At 39.1% G+C, this 20,419-nt stretch overlaps 1 protein-coding gene across 1 annotated transcript in view; it reads right to left on the bottom strand.

The window, feature by feature from the left end:
• The window catches only part of C2H1orf87 (chromosome 2 C1orf87 homolog), a 69,729-nt gene that overhangs the window by 30,338 nt on the left and 18,972 nt on the right, over window positions 1–20,419 (bottom strand). The window contains exons 5-8 of the mRNA XM_074221298.1: window positions 19,990–20,241; window positions 15,956–16,077; window positions 11,868–12,012; window positions 3,444–3,541 (exon numbers count right to left, since the gene is read on the bottom strand). Coding sequence (XP_074077399.1) covers window positions 3,444–3,541; window positions 11,868–12,012; window positions 15,956–16,077; window positions 19,990–20,241 — 617 coding nt within the window. The remainder of the gene's footprint in view (window positions 1–3,443; window positions 3,542–11,867; window positions 12,013–15,955; window positions 16,078–19,989; window positions 20,242–20,419) is intronic.

Raw genomic sequence — 20,419 nt, 5'->3', positions numbered from 1 at the left:
AGATTTATCATCTTGAGTTCAAATTTGGCCTCCAACACACTTAATAGCTTAGTGAACCTAGGCAAATTAGTTTTCTCAGTTGTAAAATGATTTGGAGAAGAAAAAGACAAACACTCTAGTATCTCTGCCATGAAAATCCCAAATTCAACTATGGAGAGTCAAGCATGACTGAAACAACTCAACGATAATACAGCATCATGGTCCATTAATATATTGATATAATATTGTGCTAGAAGAAAAGATGGACAGTAACAATCGGTAGCATTTACATAGCTCTTAAAGGTATGCAATATGCTTTAAAATGTCATCTTGGCCTCTCTTCCCACCAATTAGGGGAGATAAGTGCTATTTATTTAACCATAAATTAAAAATAGCAGCCAATGTGATGAATATGAGAAAGTAATGGAAGACTTATTTGACCTGATTTAAAGTCAAATAGGTAAAACCAGGGGAAAAGGATACATAATGATTGAAACAATATAAATAGAAAAAGAAAGATCAAAAAAATTGAACCTTTGGAAAAATGGAATTATATTAACCTAGCTGGTCACAAAGACGAGATAAGAAAATGCACATCCTTCCTCTTTTAGGCAGAAGTGGGAACTAGGATGTAACATTGTAATATTAGATAACAAATGTTTTAATTGATATGTTGATTAATTTTTCTGGACCATTTTTTTTCCTTTTCATTAAAGGGAAGAAGGAGATACACACAAACATATTTATGGAAATTAAGGTATAACAATAAAAAAATAATAAAATTATTATTTATTTTATCATTTATATTATATCATATGTATCTATTATTTTACAAAACATCTCGGATCACATTTTTATAACAAGGCATCAAAGTATGATTTTAGTGGAAATTCACAACAGATAAACAGAAATCTAATTTTGTCTCAAATCCACCCAGGCTGAACCGATCTTTCCGAAGGGCAATTTCACAGGGGAGATCTGATGAGGCCAATCCACTCTGCCTCTTGTGAAATCCCCCACTGTGGCAGCCACTCACTCAATTCTCTCCTCATTTGTGAGTAAGGAAATAACAAAAGAATTCATTGTTAAAAATCCTGCAGTAAGATGTAGAGAAGACTGCTTCCCTTACCAGCTCCCTCAGGGTGACAGTTTCATAGGGAGTAGGCAAAGGCTTCTTTTTGGTAAAATGGGGGTTAATCCTGCATCACCCTAATCCTTCCTGATGTCTTATTGATTTTAAGGATATTTAATCAGGAAGTAGCTCCAAGCTGGAATCCTGCTAATTACCCAGCAGTCGCTTTCCAAATAAGCACTCTATTGGACAGAGGATTAATGGAAAATATGCCCCAAAATAGGGATTCGTGCATCTCAATCCTCACATGTGTGTCTGTATTGTATTGTTTAATCTCTTAAAGACATAAGTCTGAATATAAAACCCTTGACAAAACGGGTTTAATATCAATAGATGAGGCTTTGGACCGGATATGGATGGAAGAGATTTATCTCATAGAGGAATAATTCCCTCCTGAAGGTCACTGTCATGATGTCCTTGGCTATCTTAGAGGGGAAGGACGGAGAAATCTAGAGTTTCCTGCCCTCCCCCACTCTTTGGATTTAAAAAAAAGTGGGGGATATGGCACCAAAATAATACAGTGGAAGTCTGCCTTATTCCTTTCGGAGTTTCTACCCTTCATCAGAGTCCTATTTCTCCCCTCCATTCTCCCTCCCATCAAAGGCTTATTTTGAATGACCAACTCAACTTATTTTTCAGAGGTGGGGGAAGAAGCAGACTAACCTCTTCCATCACCTAGCTTCCCCTCCCTCCATCTGCAGAATTGATGTAGACACATCAAAAGAAGGGAGGGGAGGCAGATGAAAGAGATGAGCTCAAAGCACCTTGATTTCAAAGGGATATTAGATTCAGGTGTGAGACTAATGCCTGCCTCTCAGGACTGCTCTGCCATCCTAAAGAAAAGAGAAAGGCTGGAACAATTCAGATAAAACACTGATCTTGTTTTGGGCAACTTTAAATGGAGAAAGGTAAGGTGATCTCACTCCCCTGATTCCCCTTTCAGGGCATGGTGTTTAGAGGTGGTTTTGGAATTCTCTTTTTCACCTTCTACTACCTATCTCACTCTCATCTCTTTGTTTCTAGGTCTTGGAATCCTCCTACCCAGGGACAACACTTGGGTTTAATCTAATCGGATATAATTTAGGAGAAATGAAGGCAAAATCACATACTTGAATTAAAAAAAAAGTCAGCATCACAAATATAACATGAGAGAAACACCGCTCAATTTTCTTTCTTTTTTAAAAAATATAGATGGAATAAATGAAAAAAAAAAGCATATATGAAGCTCTTTTTTTATGTAAGCACAGTGCTAAATGCAAATATAAAAGTCAGACGATCATTGATCATTGCATTCAAAGAGTTCACATTCCAAAAGGAGCAGACAATACAAGAGGATCTGGAGATCCCAAGGAAAATCGGCAATATGGTACTGCCCTTGGCAATTATTAAACACCTACTGTTTCCAGCACTTTGCTAAGTGAAGTGGATACAAAGAAATGTTGAGAACTAGGGAGATGGCAGTACTGCTGCTGTCTACCCCTTTTGGAATGTGAACTCTTTGAATGCAATGACTGGCTTTTATATATCCTCTCCCTTAGTTATATCATACCTGGACCCTCAGGGAGGAATTGTTTCCTTTTAGCATTTGTTTCTCTAGACCACCTTTTGGGCAGAATATTGATAAACTGGAGATAGTCCAGAGGAAGATGACCCTTATCATGAAGGTTTTCAAATTTATGCCATCTGAGGATGTAAGGGGGGGGTGTTGCTCAACCTGGAAAGAAGAATTGTGGGAAATGAGGATTTGGAGGGATCTGGCATGGAGGGATTGCTTTCTTGACATGACCCAGTGGGCAGGACAAGGAACTATAGAATATGATAGTAAAAGGGAAAACTTACATTATGGATAGTCAGAAAGACTTGGGTTTAAATCTGACCTCAGACCCTAGGTATGTGACATTGGGTAAGTCAACTAACTGCCGTCTGCCTCAGTTTCCTCATCTGTAAATTTGGAATAATAACCACACCGATCTCTCAGGGTATTGTGAAATCATATAAGGTAACTTTTGTAAAATGTTTCAAATCCTTAAAATTCTACATAAATGTTACTGAGAAGTGTGGCCTGAGGTGAGATCTTTCCAGATTCTTCACCTTAATCCCCCTCCGCACTCAATATTACTGTGAATTTTCCAGTTATTTATCACACATTGTTTCCTCCTGAATAGATTATAAACTCCTTAAGGACAGAGCAATTTCATTTTTTTTTTTTTGGCTTTTGGAATACTAGTACCTGGCAGAGTGCCTTGACCATAGAAGGCATTTAATAAATGTTTATTTGATGAATTAATATATAAGCTGCAGCTATAGTCTCTCTTAATTGAAGATCACTTACTTGATTTCATCTTGTACATTCAAATCCTTGTGACTGCACAAAGTCTTCATCAATGATGGGGACAGAGTGAATCCATGTTGCTCAAAAATAGCCTTGACCTGAAAGTCAAAAAAAGTAATTTAATCAAAAATATTTTAAGTTTAGACAAGACAAACAATCCCTTCTATGCTCTCATCCCTTCCACCCCAACCCATACTTGTCAAGATGAAAAGATGTTTCAGGACAGGAGTAAACTTCCCCTCTAAGCAATATTCCCTGTACCTTCTCCCCCATTTTTATGAGGGTTTGAAGGAGGCTAACAGGAGTGCAAAGTCTTTGATTCAGGTGTCTTTCTTTATATAATCACCATCACAGACTGAGATGAAGGGAAACTGGGCCTTGGGGCCCATGGACATAGAGAAAGAGATCCATGGAATTGGACTTGAGTGAATTAAAAAGACTTTGCAAGGTAGGGTGATCATTTACTTATGAATAAACCTGGCCTATTATGCTAATTCAAGAACTTATATATTCATTTATTCACTAACCCCTTATTGAATACCAACTCTATGCAAGAGTTTTCTATGCTGAGTCTTCAAGAGAAATATGAAACAGTTCCTGCTCTCAAGTAGCTTACAATGAAATAGAGGAGATATAAAATAAACATGAATTATTAGGATTGTGTGGAGGCAGAAGAGAGAGAAGTCCTTTAGCTTTCATTTTGTGATGAGTGACTCCATCTTTATACTGGCTCCCTTTTCTTTTTTTTTCTAAATTTATTTAAGGCAATGGGGTTAAATGATTTTCCCAAGGTCATACAGCTAGGTAATTATTAAGTGTCTGAGACTGAATTTGAACTCAGGTCCTCCTGGCTCCAGGGTCGGCACCACCTAACTTCCCCTTGGCTCCCTTTTCAATGTAAAAGGAACAATCACATTTATACCACTCCATTCTTTTGTTTATGTTTTTGCTCTTCCTTGAGTCCCATTGATATTGGAGAAATGAGTAGTGCTGCCACAAAGATCAGGGGTATTGGAAGTGAAAAACTCATGACTGGTCCTGAAGGTGGGAAAGCTCAGGATTTTTATTTCACAAGCCTGCAAATCATGAGCAATTTACAGAAAGAACATAGACCTAGGAAATATTTAATTATGAGCTCGAAAACAACAGAGGAAAGAAATTGGAGCAAAGAAGAGAGGAGGAAATGGCAGGGAACCAAGAGAGGAAAGAAGAAAAGTTTAGATCAACATAAATCTGGCCACATGTAACTGGGGCCATATTGCTCCAGTGGCTTAAGCCAGTAGCACATGGTTCTAGCTTAGAGAGAGAAAGTGGCCATCTTGTCAAGAAAATGCAAAGAAGAAAAGAGAGAGAAAGGGACCTCCACTCTGGAGGATTTTGCTTAAATGCCTTTCCATAGTGGGTAGGGCAAGGGTGGTGCTTGGGGATTGCTTTACCAGCTGGCTGCAGGTATTCTCAAATACATATGTCACAGGGGTGGCCCCCCAAGGAGTGACTAAGACAGTAGTCATTGCACATGGGTGACTTTCTCTGCACTATTTTTTCCTGTCCCAAAGGGAGTGATTTTCAAGTCCAACATGGCCATTTTCCTGTGTCTCACTTTGCCATGTGATGCTAGCCCCAAGAACAAAACAAAATGTATTCATTGTGATTGCTTTGATATAATTAGTGAGCTTCTGACCTTTCCTAGTTCAACTTAGACTGTTACCCATTTTACTTTTTATCTGTCTATCAGTCTATTATCTGTCTGTCTGTCTGTCTGTCTATCTGACAATCTGTGTGTCTATCTATAAATCTGTAAAAACAATGCAGGAGTTTCTTTGACCCTTCCATGAGAGAAGAAAGGTATCAATCAAATACTTTCTCACTGCCTCAAGCCACATAGAAATACATCTGATTTATTCCCAAATTATACAACATAGTCATTTTTGTCCTGATAAGAAAGAATATGGAACATACAAAGGAGGAATCTGACAAAATGGCAGGAGATATCTAAGAAAGAGACTCATTTTTGAATTTTCATGAAAAACCATTTACAAGAGGACATACTGTATATTTTGGGAGATGAGGTTTCCTTTAAAATGAAATTGTATGATAATTAAGTGGCAGCATATTTTAGTAGGATTAACTTTGGGTTTAGCATCCAGATCCTGAGTTGACTTGCTATCATAGCTTTGACATTTACATATTTTATGAATTTGTAGCCATTTAACTTATCAGAGGCTCAGTTTTTGTCTATTAAATGGATATTTGAAAAACTGGGTGATTGTGAAGAAAAAGCTCTATAAACATTAACATTTTATCAACTTGTAAAGCTTTTTTTTTCCCCTTGGGGGTGATCCTGGCTTATGATTTCTTTGGAGTTAGGGAATTCCCATATGGAAATTTGTCAGTAATTTAATTATTAAAGCGTTGCTTAGGGAAAGTGAGTGGTTACATAGCCAGGATGTGCCCGAAGCAGGACCTGAAGCCAGATCTTGAAGTCTACTATCTCTTTAACACATTATTTTATTTTAAAGTATTAAAGTAATGCGTTGATTCACTAGGGGAAAGAGTGCTAACATCAGTGTGATTGAAGATCCCAAATTGATTACATGTATATAAGTAATGGGGATTCTGAGACACCTAGAAAAAGTAAAATCATGTTGTGTTCTTTTTTTAATGGCCTTGAGAATAAAATATATATGCCCATATTTGGTTTTTAAAGTCTTTCCCAAACTATTTGCTAAGGCAGGAGGGATACGGGAAAGATTTTAATCAAAAAGAGATAAAAATACCACTCGAGCACATAAAATGATAAACTTTTAGATATATGAAAATGTATATCTGTTCAATATATCATTTCCTAATGATGTCTGAGGGTGAGGATGAGGAGGGTTAGGAAAGAGGAACAAGGAAACAAGGACTTTTCCTTGTTTCTCTCTAGTGCTTCTGAAGGTCTAACTCACTCTTTGGTTTCTTCTGGTATCTTCTCAATGAGTGTCTATTAAGGGGACCCAAAGTTTGGAATACATCCATCTAGGTCCCTTTAAGCTTTTCTTGACCTTGCATCCAAAAATAAGTAAAGCTCTGGTTACTCTTAGCACAATTGTCTCAGGATACACATTTATTAAAATTCTTAGGAAACCAAATTCTTATCATTTTCCTCCCCTCAGGTGATAACTATCACTTGAATGAGTTTCGATGCACCTAAGAGATTCCCAATGGAGATCAGCTTCACAGAAACCCCAGTTGGTTACCCCATGATAACCTATGTCCTTCATTTTTGAAGAAGACCACAGCATCAGGGAGTGATGCCATGACAAGAACGTGAATTGAATTTGGGTGGGGGAGTCTGTGCTAAGTCTCCAATCTCACTCTCTCCTCCAGAGTCATCTGGTCCAGTCACCAGATATGAATCAGGATGACTAGAGATGGCCTGGATGCAAGGCAATCAGATTAAGTGACTTTCCCAAGCGCACACAGCTAGTAAGTGTCAAGTGTCTGAGGTCATATTCAAACTCCTGTCTTCCTGACTCCAAGGCCAGTGCTCTATCCACTGTGCTACCAAGCTGTCCCAGCTACTCCATAGAGGTGGAAAACAAAGGTGGGACTTCCATCCTCCACACAGAAGTCAAATTGACATTCCAGAAGCACTAATTTGTCTATATCACTCCCTTTCTCAAGAATGTTCAAGGGTTCTCTTTTACTTTTTTTTTTAGGTTTTTGCAAGGCAAATGGGATTAAGTGGCTTGCCCAAGGCCACACAGCTAGGTAATCATGAAGGGTATGAGACCAGATTTGAACCCAGGTACTCCTGACTCCAGGACCGGTGCTTTATCCACTACGCCACCTAGCTGCTTCTTCTTTTTTACTTTTAAGATAAACTACAAATCCCGAACACATAGTAGCTATGGAATAAATGTTTGTTAATTGATTGACTCCAACCTATCTTTCTAAGCTGGTTTTTCATTATACTTCATCATGTAGATCAGAATTCATTTAAAGGAAACAATATTGAATTCGGTCTTATTCTAAAGGACAGACTATTAGACCAACCTCAAGATAGCACGGGTACGTGAAAGACCTAAAGCAGCTGGGTGGTACAGTGAATAGAACATCAAACTTGGAGTCAGGCAGACTTGAGTTCAAATCCAGAATCATACAGTTACTAATTGGACTAGTAACCGTGAATAAGTCATTTAACCTTGCTGAGCCTCAGTTTCCTCATATCTAAAATATAGATAGTAATATATGACTTCTAAGGGGGTTGGGACAGGGATCAAATGATGTATGTAAAGTGCTTTATCAACCTTAAAAGTTGATAGGAATGTTGTTCTTATGTATCCCGTCAAAACCTCACAGGATCTGACCACTACTCGGTTGGACTGCTGCCTATTTTTATTTAGGTATTTATGTTGAGGGGGCATCTCTCAGACCCTATTGGGAGCTTAAGAGGAACTGAACCTGGGTCTTTTATGATCTTTTTCCATTTTAAGATTTACTCATGAACAAGACAGATGGGGACAGCCAAAGTGCAGCATTCGACTTGCAAACAAGACTAATTCATTATTTCTAGTCCCTTGCAGAGTCTCCTATCCAAGTAGGGAAGCTCAAGATTTCTTGGAGTAGTTCCTTTGTAATCCCAGGTCATTCACCATTCCTTGGAAGCCATGCAGGTCATTGTGGCAAACCCACAAGCAATTTTCCTACTCTGGACATAATTTCTGCAACTGGAGACATGTGTGGGAAGCCTAGGGAAAAACTGGGATGTTTGTTGTTATCGTTCCTCCATCTATGCCCCTCTCGGGGGACATGTGCCCCCTTTCTCTGACCTTAATTAGAAACCACATATACATATAGGAATCCTTCTCTCCAGATGGAAATCTGCCCGAACCTTGTATATGGACTCCTACCCCCAACCCCCATCCTTACTGCCCACACACACACACACACACACACACACACACAAATAACCTTTACCAGAGGATGGAAATCACCTCTTATTTTCTTATCAGTCACCAAGCATTTAATAGCTACTGTATAACTCTATCACTATCTCTATATCCATCCATCAGGATCTGTATCTGTATCTGTATCTGTATCTGTATCTGTATCTGTATCTGTATCTGTATCTGTATCTGTATCTGTATCTCTATCTCTATCTCTATCTCTATCTCTATCTCTATCTCTCTATCTGTATACAAATATAGATATATATGCACACACCCACATATATGTATCATGTATGCATTTTATAAGTATATGCATACATGTATGTTCATATATACATATAGATATAGACTTTAAGTTTGTAAAATATTTATATATATAGTATTTCACTTGATCCTTACAACCTCCTTGTGCTATTGTTAGTCCTGTTTTACTGATAAGGAAACTGAGGCAGACAGACATTAAATGACTTATCCAGGATCACACTCCTAAGAAATGCCTGAGTCAAGAATAGGACTCAGACCTTTAGGATAGCAAACCTAGGATTCTATTTGCAGGGTCCCCCAGCTGCTCACCATGTGCCAGCCCTTTTTCTTTTATTTATTCATTCATTTGTTTATTTATTTATTTGTTTGTTTGTTTGTATAAGGCAATGGGGTTAAGTGACTTGCCCCAGATCACACAGCTAGGCAATTATTAAGTGTCTGAGGTTAGATTTGAACTCAGGTCCTCCTGACTTCAGGGCCGGTACTCTATCCACAATGCCACCTAGTTGCCCCATATGCCAGCCCTTTTGCTGGCACACACAGACATTATAGGAAAAGATGACATGGAAACTGGAAAGACTCTGCACATGGAAATAAGAAGATCATAGTTCTAAACTTGGAAGAGGCTTCAGAGGTTCAAGTCCATCATTGTCATCAGTAAGTCAATTGAAAAAAGATTTATTAGACATTTATTATATACAGTTGCTTTGCTAAGCAAGGAAAAAATGGAACATTTCCTACCCTCATGGAGCCTCCATATTAATGGGGGGAACATCATATTTGAGATATATACTATATATGTAATATATATATATATATATATATATATATATATATATATATATATATATACACACACACATATATGATAACCTTGGAAGGAAAGGCACTAGAATCAAAGAGCAATTGAGGTCTAGAGATATTAAGGTATTCACTTAAATCAAACTTGTAATAAGTTCCATTCGGGATTTGAACCCATTTCATCCAACTGAAGATCAGGCATTCTTTTCACTTCCCCTCTCTGCTTCTGTGAACACTGACCTGTTTTAAATTCTGCCTGCCTAAATTCTCCTTATCTTAGTGGTCTTGGCTGAATTTGGCTACTGGATTGACAGAGTCCATTTTCTTTCCTATGATACTCAAGCTCCATCTTCATGGTAGAGTCTGAACCACTCTCTAAGACTACCAGACTGCTCATGTGCCTGGAGTCGTAGAGGAATTACTTAATAAAGGATTATGGACTTGACTTTTAAACTTGATCCCTTCAGTCAGAATCAAATAATCAAAGACTGTCCAAACTGGAAGGGACATTAATGCCCATTGAGTCCAACCTTTGCCTGACTGGGATTCAACTCTCTAACACTCTCCACCCAGTTTCTCATTAACAGAATCTAGAGAAGGGGATCTCATTGCCTTGGTACCAACAACCAGTGCAGTCCACTTTGGAACAATCCAAATCTTCCAAACCAATCTACCATTCCTAGCTCAGCCCTCTGGCAAGAGAACACCCAACAAGCCATCAGATATTTAAACACTGATGTGATGAGCCCTTCCTCTCAAGTCTTTTTGCCTCTACACTAAGGGGAAAAAAGATTTATATTTCCCTTGGTTGCTCTCTGAGATGGGATCCTTCCAGGACCCCTTCCCGTTGCAATCACCTTCTCTTTTAGGTCATTCTTTTTACACAAAGGCAAACAAGATTTTTCCATGTTCCCTCTACTTCCCTTCCTGGCTGCCATTTCAAATAATTCCAGGAGTTTTGTCAGCATGGCTAGGACTTGAAATTAAGAAGACCCACCTCAAACCCTTACTAGCTGTCAGACCCTCAGCAAGTTGGTGAAACACTCTTATTCTCTGAGTCCTCATCTATAAAATGGGGGTTATTAAAGCTTTCCGTTATATGGGCATTGGGAGAAGAGGCAAAAATAAAGACTTGGCAAGCTCTGAAGCACTCTATGAAAATGAATTATTGTCCTCATCATAATTATTGTTATTACTGCTGCTGATATTATTCCTTTGGTATAATAGAATATGTATTACCCTTGGATGCAGAATGCCTAGGTTCAAAACCAAATGCTTCTGTTTAATGTGGCTTTAGGCTAGTCATTAAACTTCCCTCATTTGTACCATAGAGCGGTTAGAGTAGTTGATCCAACCAATTCTCCCATTTCATATTCTAACGTTCTGTGTCCTAAGGTTCCTGTTGGCTCTTACATTCTTTGTTCTAAGTTCTTATGTTCCAAAGTTCCCCACAATTCTAAGGTGTATGCTAGGGTTAGTTAATATCCTTTATTCTAAGGTTCTCTCCCATGATTATCTTCAGTATTCCAAGGTCTCTTTTTGTTCTGAAATTATGTTCTAAATTCCTTTGAAGTTTGACATTGTCCCATGCTCTAACTTTTTATATTCTGATACACTTCGTAACTCTAACAGTCTATGTTCTAAGGTTCCTTTCAGTTCGAGCATTCTACACTTTATGTTCTAGGATCCATCTCAGCTCTGACATATTCTCTTCAGGGGTTCTTCCCAGTTCTAGCATCCCGCGTTCTGTGATCCCTTCTAGCACTAAAAACCTTGTGGTAGCTGGATGATTGTTTAATGTTTAGGCTGACTGAATGGAAAGGGATGATCACACATGATTCCAAAGGAAGCTAGTGAAGAGTTTGGGAAACTGAGATTTGGCCATTTCACAGAAGGGTTGGTTTTTCTGCTCTGAAATCACCTTTGAGTAGTATTAAATTTTCCTTTGTTATATGAATCATAGACTCTTACTCAAGGCATTTCTTGTCCATTTCTAATCTTTGAATGGTTCTTTTCCTTTGGATTTCTGCCCAACCTCTGAGATAATAATAATCACTAATAATAGCGCATCCTGTGGTACCAGACACTGTCCTTTACCATTATTATGTGATTTGATCTAAGAAGTAGGTGCCATCATTATTCCAAATGTACAGATGATAAAACTGAAGCAAGCTGAAGTGAGGTGTCTTGTCCAGGGTTATACAGCTAGGAAACATTTGTGACTAGACTCACACTCAGGTATTCATAATTTGAGGCCCAGCACTATGTATACTTTATCACCACAGAGAATAAAGAATTTTATCTATACCATTCAATCCCCAAAAGGGACCCAGAAAAGAAAATTACTCCCAGGATTCCCTACCAGCTATCTGCTCATAAACACATATTGAATATCTCCTACAACTCTAAACAGGACATGGTTTACCTTGGAGAGTGGGAGGCAGCCAGAGAAGGGCTGGTCTTCCTTTTGAAAACTCAGGTGAAGGTTTTCAATGTTGAGCTTGTCTTTAGATGTTTTCAGGGTATCCCTGAGCAGCTCAGTTAGGTTATCACTGGTTTCAAAAGATAAGCTGTGGAAATGAGATATAATAGAGGGGATGTGAAATGTGGTAGAGTCCTGAAAATGGCAACAGGAGGCCTGGGTTCAGGAATCATCTCTATCACCCGTGGAAGGCCATTTTCCTCTCCAACTCTATTTCCTCATCTCTAAAATAGGGATGGTATTGTGTATGTGGCAAATACATGGCAAAGGGCCATGCTCTGTGAATCAACACAACCTAATACAGTATAGTAATTTCTGGAATTTGTCAAGTGCTGGAAGATTAAAAATATTTTGGGATGTGAATGTGGACTTGATTTCAGGAAAACCTGGTTCATTCATCAGGTAAAAGGAAGATGACGGTTAAACGAGGACGGAGACTATATGACTGGAGGGAAGAAACTAGATAGGAGAAATGTTGTAGAGATGGGAGTGACAAGATCTGACAGCTGACTAGATATTAGGGTGAGAAGGAAAAGTGGATCTGAGGTGATGCACATGGGCATCCTCAACAGAAATGGGAATGTTAGGAGGAGAGGAATGAGCTCAGTTTTTAGTTTGGGACTTATTGAGATTGAGATGTTCACTAGTCAATGATTCAAGAATGATATATTCTCAAGTGATAATAGGGGCATGAGGATTTAGTTATAATATGCATATTGCATAACTTGAACCAAGGAGAACAAATGAGACTACTAAACAAGAGAAAAGATGGATGGATGGATGGATGGATGGATGGGTGGATGGATGGATGGAGGGATGGATGGATGAATAGAAGAGCATATGTGGCAGGGGGACAAAAAGAGGGGCAGGAAATAGACAAAGTTATTAGAAAAGTAACAACAATTACAGCAGCAATGTTAATCAGCTCTAGCAATTCTATAATACTTTATGACTGTCATTTGATTCTCCCTAATTTATATATGAGATTCCTGAGGTTAAGTGACTTGCCCAAGGTTACAGAGTTGGTAACTCTTTATTTTTCCTCCCTACTTTTAGCTTCTCTATTTCTATGAAATATACCATTATTCTTTTAGACTCCCAAGATTTGCATCAAGATGTTATCTTCAACTCTTTATTCTCACCAACCCTATCTGATCCATTGCCAATTCTAGATATCTCTCAAATCTGTCCTCTTCTTTCTACTCCTAACATAACCAAAGATTGAGGCAGGGTTCAAATACAGGCTTTCCTAACTTCAAACCTGACACTCCAGCCCACCTATGAAGCAGGTCTATGCCTACTCCCCTAGGAATGTTGGAGAACTCTGAGACCACCACCACCATCAAGGGAACAAGAGGCAGATGCATGAAGGAATACCACTTCCCATAGCCTGTGGGAAAGCTTAGAAAGGTTTGGTCCAGATGCTTCCCACATCTGGTCTAACTTAGATGGGGGGAATTACTTCCACCTCTGGTATCACTAGCAATGTTACAAGTTTCAAACACATCCAGGTCTCTTTGACTGGAGGCTCTTCACAAATGAACACCCAGAAAAGACTGACTTCTGGAATTAATACATTAGCAAAGAAAGAAACAAAAAGCCTTGGATGAGCTATAAGTTGAATCCCTGTACCATTCTTCCTATCATTTATTTGTTTGTTTGTTTGGTTGGTTGGTTTTGATGGGGGGTTTTACAAGCAGCAACTTTTCTGAAAATCTCAGGACTCTTCTGAGGTGCCTCTTCTCTAAAGAGAAACAAACTCACCCTGTGAAGTGATAGAAAGGAAACTAGTCAGATGAAGTGAGTTTTATGAGATGTAACCTCTTGGTAGTAAGCATCCTGATAAGTTTGGGAATAGAAACCATGATTGCAACAAATAATGGTGGCAAACCCTCTACAACAGGGTTTATTTCTTTGTAAAATAACTGTCGGAGAGAAGATCTTTAAAGGCCCTCTCAGCTTTGACATTCTTGGTCCTGATCTCCCTCCCTAACATTCTCTGTTCTAATACTCTAAGATCTAGGGTCTCTCCCTCCTCCCTCCTCTATTACTTAGTCCTAAGGTCCATTCCTGATATTCTGTCCTGCTGTTTTAACATTCTAAGATCTAACACCCCTCCTTGGTTCTCATGCTCTGTTCTATGATTTCTTTTTACTCTGATATTATAAAACCTAATGTTCCTTCTGGCATTCACTGTTGCCTGTTTTAACATACTAAGATCTAATGTTTTTCCCAACTCTCAACTTCTGCAATTCTCTGGTATAATACCCAATCTGGGCACTGGAATTTTTAACTTAGCTTGGAGATCAGTTATTTATTGGTGTTCAGTTGTGATTTACTCTTCATAATCCCATTCGAGGTTTTCTTCACAAAGAGTCATTTCCTTTGCCAGCTCTTTTTACAAATGAGGAAATTGAGGCAAACAGAAGTAAGTGACTTGCTCACTAGTGTCTGTGATTGGATTTGATCTCAGGCTTTCCTAACTTCAGGCCCAGTACTCTATTCACTACACACTTAGTTGCCCTATGAACTTATTTGTATCTCATAATTATTTTTCTTGCATAAATTCGATATTTGAGAGTGTTCCTGCTTTTATGGTAAAATTCTAGATTGAAGCTTAGCTCCAGTGACTATTTGACTAAGAATCTCATCTAAAAAGTCTCTCAGTCCATCAAAGTCATGTCTTGAAAATGTTGCCTCAAGAGTAGGCCATTCAGTAAAATACTTTGCAAACTCCTCGAGGACAGGATAGGAACTTAGCACTGATATAAATCATGAATGTTTTATTGATTAATTGATTGAGAGTGCTTTATAAGCTGTCTATAATATTATGGGTACCTAGATGTAGATAGAGTAGTACCATGCCTGGAATCAGAAAGATTGAGTTCAAACCTTCAGCCTTTATAACTATGTGATGCTGGGCAAATAATTTCACCCTGTTTGCCTCAATTTCCTCATCTGTACGATGAACTGGAGAAAGAAATGGCAAACCACTCCAGTATTTCTGCTAAGAAAATCCTAAATAGGATCACAGAGTTGGATACAACTGAACAACAACAGAAAAGCAATATAAAGATAATCCTTATGACCCTAATATTAATCACAGAAAAATTTGAACAAAGGATAAACTTTATGGTTTGAGAAACAATATGGTGACACAATGGATAGAGGGCTGAAATTGAAATTGGGAATACCTGGGTTCAAATGTCATCTTAGATGCTCCCTGGCTTTGGTGATCCTGAGAATGGCACTCTATCTTAAAATGGTAAAATGAGTAATTGGACTCCATTGTCTCTGGGGTCCCTTCCAACTTGAAATATCTCTGATTTTCAGTACTGTGCTGGTCCTAAGTAATGCTATCCTAATTACTGAAGCTAATGTTTTTATCAACAAGGCAGACAGATTGAAGTCAGTGTCCTTTACAGAAACAGAGGGAAAAGAAACCTTATGAAAAATAAGACTGTAAAGCCCCAGGTTTTAATGAAAAAATTGAAATATCATTTATTAACTGCTCAGTATGTATTTGAACACTGGTTAGCTGGTATCTCTTTCAAATTCCCAGGTTGTGTAAAGGAAAAAGCAACCCAATCCAACCCCAAGGATTCACTGCCTTACCTGCTCTCTCTTTTTCCTGTGCTTAAGGGAAGGAGACCTCTGAGACATTCATCTGAATTCCTTTTTCAGAGATAGAGGTGGGCCCCTCTTCATATTCCCTGACAGTGGTCTCAGGTTGAAGGAGAACAATAAACTCATGCACACTCTCTCAGAGAGAATGGCAGAGACAGAGAAAGAAAAGAAGAGGGAGGGAGGGAAAGAGAGAGAGAAAAAGAGAGAGAGAGAGAGAGAGAGAGAGAGAGAGAGAGAGAGAGAGAGAGAGAGAGAGAGAGTGTAAAAGGGGGGGAGAAGAGGGTTAGTCTAAAAGGAGTTTCTAAATTGAGTGGGAGGTAGAACATTTGTTCCATAAGGTTCCATTTAACTCTGAAATTCCTTGAATACATGACCATATGAATAGAAGGAGAGGAAAGGATCACCTTGGACCAGCATCGTTGATTTCCTCCTTTTTCACTGGGACATCATCAGCCAGTGGTTCATTCCTTTGAGCTTCATTGGATGCTGCTAATCTTAAAAACCACAGCAGTTTTTTATAATTGATCTAAAAAATAAACATATATTTCAGTTACATGGAAAAGGAGGTTTGCAGAAGCTGGCAAAAATATCTTTAGATAATCCTTGCATGCATGTATCTATCCATCAATCCATCCATCCATCCATCCATCCATCCATCCATCCATCCATCCATATATTGATACTCACAAAGGATACTGGATATTGGAAGTAAATAGTCTAAACAAAATAATCCTTGTTCTTAAAAGGTGTGAAATTCCAAAAGAGAACAAAATAGTACTCAAACCTTATATAAAAAGGGCTAGGGCATAAGTCTTGGATTTCACTGATAGCCAGTGCAAGAAACCTCTCTAAAAATGCAGATTTGATCTATCATTTATGGCCTTAAAGAGAGATGCTTTGGACACACATGCGTAAATGATTTGCCCAGGATTCCTCCCTTTTTGAGAATGAGAACTCTGCTGAGACTTCTATACCCAGAGTTCCCACACTCCCAGACCAAAATCAAACCCCAATCCCCACCTCCCATTCATCTCTGAGCAACTGGCCAATAATCTTGATGACCTTGAAAATGCAGTCTAATGGAAAAGGCCCTGCAACTGATGTCAGCAAGACCTGTTTTCAAATCCCAACCCGGACACTTGCCAGTTGTGGAATTTTATCCTTCAGTATCTGGTGCCTTAACTTCCTCATCTCTAAAATGAGAAGGTTGAAATAATACTCCCCTGTCCCTCTCAACTCCAAATCTGCGATCTTTGATGAAAGCAATTTTCTGAGAACATTTCAACTCTTTAATCACCATCATTGTTAGTATTAGGCTCCCGAAGCTCATTTCTCCCATTTCCTGTAAGGAAGGTGATGTATAAATCCTAAACCTACTTTCGGATTAGGGAAAAATGGAGCTGAAGGAGGTGAAGTTTATGTTCTGAATTTCAAACTTTCTTTTTTTTAGATTTTTGCAAGGCAATGGCGTTAAGTGGCTTGCCCAAGGCCACACAGCTAGGTCATTATTAAGTGTCTGAGGCCAGATTTGAACTCAGGTCCTCCTGACTCCAGGGCCGGTGCTCTTTCCACCGTGCCACCTAGTCGCCCCTTCAAACTGTCTTTTATAAGTCAACTCAGGGACCACTTCTACAGAAAGTCTTCCATGATTTCCTCCAATTGGAGATGACCTTTTCTTCTCAGACTTTCTAGAACAGTTTGTCTGAGACTTATCATGTAAGAATACACATCATAGCTTTCTTGACTTCCTAGTAGACTGTCAGCTCTTAGCAGGGGCAGGGAACCCTTGACCTTTCAGTGCCTAGGATGTAGCAGTTTTTCAGTTATACATGACTCTACATGACCACATTTGGTGTTTTGGCAGATATATTGGAGTGGTTTGCCATTTCCTTCTCCGGCTCATTATACAGATGAGGAAACTCTAGACAATAGGGTTAAATGACTTGCCCAGGGTCATGTAGCTAAGTGTCTGAGGCTGGATTTGAATTCATGAAGAGATTTCTTCCTAACTCCAAGCCTGGTGCTCTGTGGACCATGGCATCACCTGGCAGCCTAACCTACCAGTGTCTTCAGTAAAAATGGTACCACGATTAGTAAGTTATTACAAGTAGTAGGGTAGAGTGGATTCAGAAGACACTGATCCAAATCCCATCACTGGGGATTACTACCTATGCAAGCTTGCTCCACTCATCCCCTTCTGGCCTAGACTAATAATCCTGGGATCTGATAAGTAAATGGTTTACAGTCACACAACTAGGAAGGGATCCTGGGAAGCAGTATGGTACAGTGGGAGAGATGGCTAGCTGAGGAGTCAAAGCTCAGGATCCAAATAAGATCTGTGAGCTCACTCTGCAAAATATTCTACAGACCATATATCAATAGAATTTGTAATTATGTGTGTATGTATTATACACACATGATAGAAATGCCAAATAATGGATAAGTCTCTATCCATACCTATATATCTAGGTAGAGATAGGTAACTAGAAAGATGGACAAATGAATGGATGGATAGATAGATAAATAGGTGGATAGATTTACTAAATATAACCACATCTCTATTAAAATTTCCTTTCATAGACTTCACAAAACTGCCAAAGAGATTCAAGTCACAGAAAGATTACAAACCCTTGTCTTAAGTCAGTCCTTTAACCTTGCTGATCTTAGCTTCCTCATCTGTAAAATATCAAGGGCTGGGCAAGATGATTTCTGTGATGCCCTCTACCTCTAAATGTATAAAAATCTGAATGTAGTTGAGCGAAATTCAAATGCGAGTCTCCTGATTCTGCTTTGTGCCTTCACTAGAATATGGGGAGAATTAGTCAGTCAATCAGACAACTAAAGTTTGCTAAACAACTGTTAGGCATCTTCAAAGAAACCAAGAGTTTGACAAGTGTTCCCATCACTTCCTGGTAAATAAAGGGAGAAGAAAATGGAAGTGGGATCAGATTTTGTAATCTTGAGCTCAAAGATCACTGCAGACAGCAACTGCAGCCAAGAAATTAAAAGATGCTGGCTCCTTGGAAGGAAAATACTGGTCCATCTGGACTGCATACTAAAAAGGAGAGATGCCACCTTGCCATGAAAGGTGAAGATGTTTGTCCTTCATTCTCAAAGAAGAACCTGATGCCATGACAAGCACATGAACTGGATTTGAGTGAGGAAGGTGCTATGCTAAATCATCAGCCTTACTTTCTCCTCCAGAGCCATCTGGGTTCAGTGGCCAGGATGATTGGAGATGACCCTGGATTCAAAGCAATCAGGATTAAGTGATTTACCTAAGGTCACCCAGCAAGTATCAAGTGTCTGAGGTTGGATTTGCACTCCCATTCTCCTGCTTTGATGGTCAGTGCTCTGCCCACTATGCCACCTAGCTGCCCACCATGGAAGGTCCATATAGTTAAAGCTATGACTTTTCTAGTAGCAATATCTGGCTGTGAGAATTGGTCGATAAGGAAAGGTGAACATTGCAGAACTGATGCTTTTGAATTATGGGTCCAGAGAAGACTTTTGGAGAGTCCCTTGGACAGTCAGGAGGTCTAACCAGTCAATTCTTTTTTTTTGGCAAGGCAATGGAGTTAAGTGACTTGACCAAGGTCATACAGCTAGTAAGTATCAAGTGTCTCAGGTTGGATATGAACTCAAGTCCTCCTGACTCCAGGACTGATGCTTTATCCTCTGTGCCATCTAGTTACCTCTTATAACAAGTCAATTCTTTTTTTTTGCAAGGCAATGGGGTTAAGTGGCTTGACCAAGGCCACACAGCTAGGCAATTATTAAGTGTCTAAGGCTAGATTTGAAATCAGGTACTCCTGTCTCCAGGGTTGGTGCTCTATCCACTGCACCACCTAGCTGCCCCTCTCCAGTCAATTCTTAAAGAAATTAATTCAGTTATTCATTGGAAGATCAAATACTGAAGCTGAAATACTTTGGCCCTAAATTGAGAAGAATCATTGAGGAAAAAAAACTGATATTGGGAAAGATTGAAGCAAAAGGAGAAGATGGAAGCAGATGAGATGGATTTATGGTGTCATAGAAATAATGAGTTTGGACAGATTTAGAGAGAGAGAAGAGGATAAAAGGGCCTGGAGTACTGTGGTCCATGGGGTCACAGAGTCAGACATGACTGATGGACTGAAGAAAACAACAAAATTATGTGTTTGGTATTTTGTCATCCTGGGAATACAAAAAAGGTGAAAAAAGTGCTTTTGACCCTTAAGAAACTTACTTTCTAATAGAAGAGATGCCATGCTAATAGGTCTATACAAATAATGCATATACAGGATAAACTGGGGGTCTTCTGAGAGAGAGAGAGAGGGAGCGCTCAAATATTAAGGACTGGTAAAGACTTCTGAAGACCAGCTCACTAATTCATACCTACTAAAAAAGGTGCTTTTCTCTCCCCCCACCCCCAACTATGAGATTAAACTAGCCATACCATTTCTGAGTACTTGGTCTGAGTGAACCTCTGGAAAAGTAACTTGACCGTGGGCAACTGAAGAGGGACCTCGTGCTTTACTAGCTGTCGACTCAGCTGGGATTGAAGAAGAAGTCCTGTAGAGACAGGATCCAAGACCTTCAATTCCTTTTCCAGCTTGTCCAGTAAATCTGAACTTGGAGGATGCACCCTGAATTCTCTTTCAACCAGGGCCAGAAGAGATTCATCTTCACTTGACCTCACACCAAGGCTCTGAAAAAGACAATGATAAAAAAAAGTACCCAAGCACAGAAATTTTAAAATCTTCAGTTCATGAAAGCATTTTTGGGGGTGTGTTTTGGTGGCATCCTCTTTGCTGTCTCTTGGGTGGAGAATTGGAAGTGAGCATAAGAAGCTTCATGCTCTGTGTTAATGACAGGTGGATCTATAG

This window comes from Macrotis lagotis, chromosome 2 (genome assembly GCF_037893015.1).
Source record: "Macrotis lagotis isolate mMagLag1 chromosome 2, bilby.v1.9.chrom.fasta, whole genome shotgun sequence".
NCBI lineage: Eukaryota > Metazoa > Chordata > Mammalia > Peramelemorphia > Peramelidae > Macrotis > Macrotis lagotis.
Note: the sequence above shows the minus strand (reverse complement) of the source record. Positions and strands in the feature narration are given on the sequence as shown.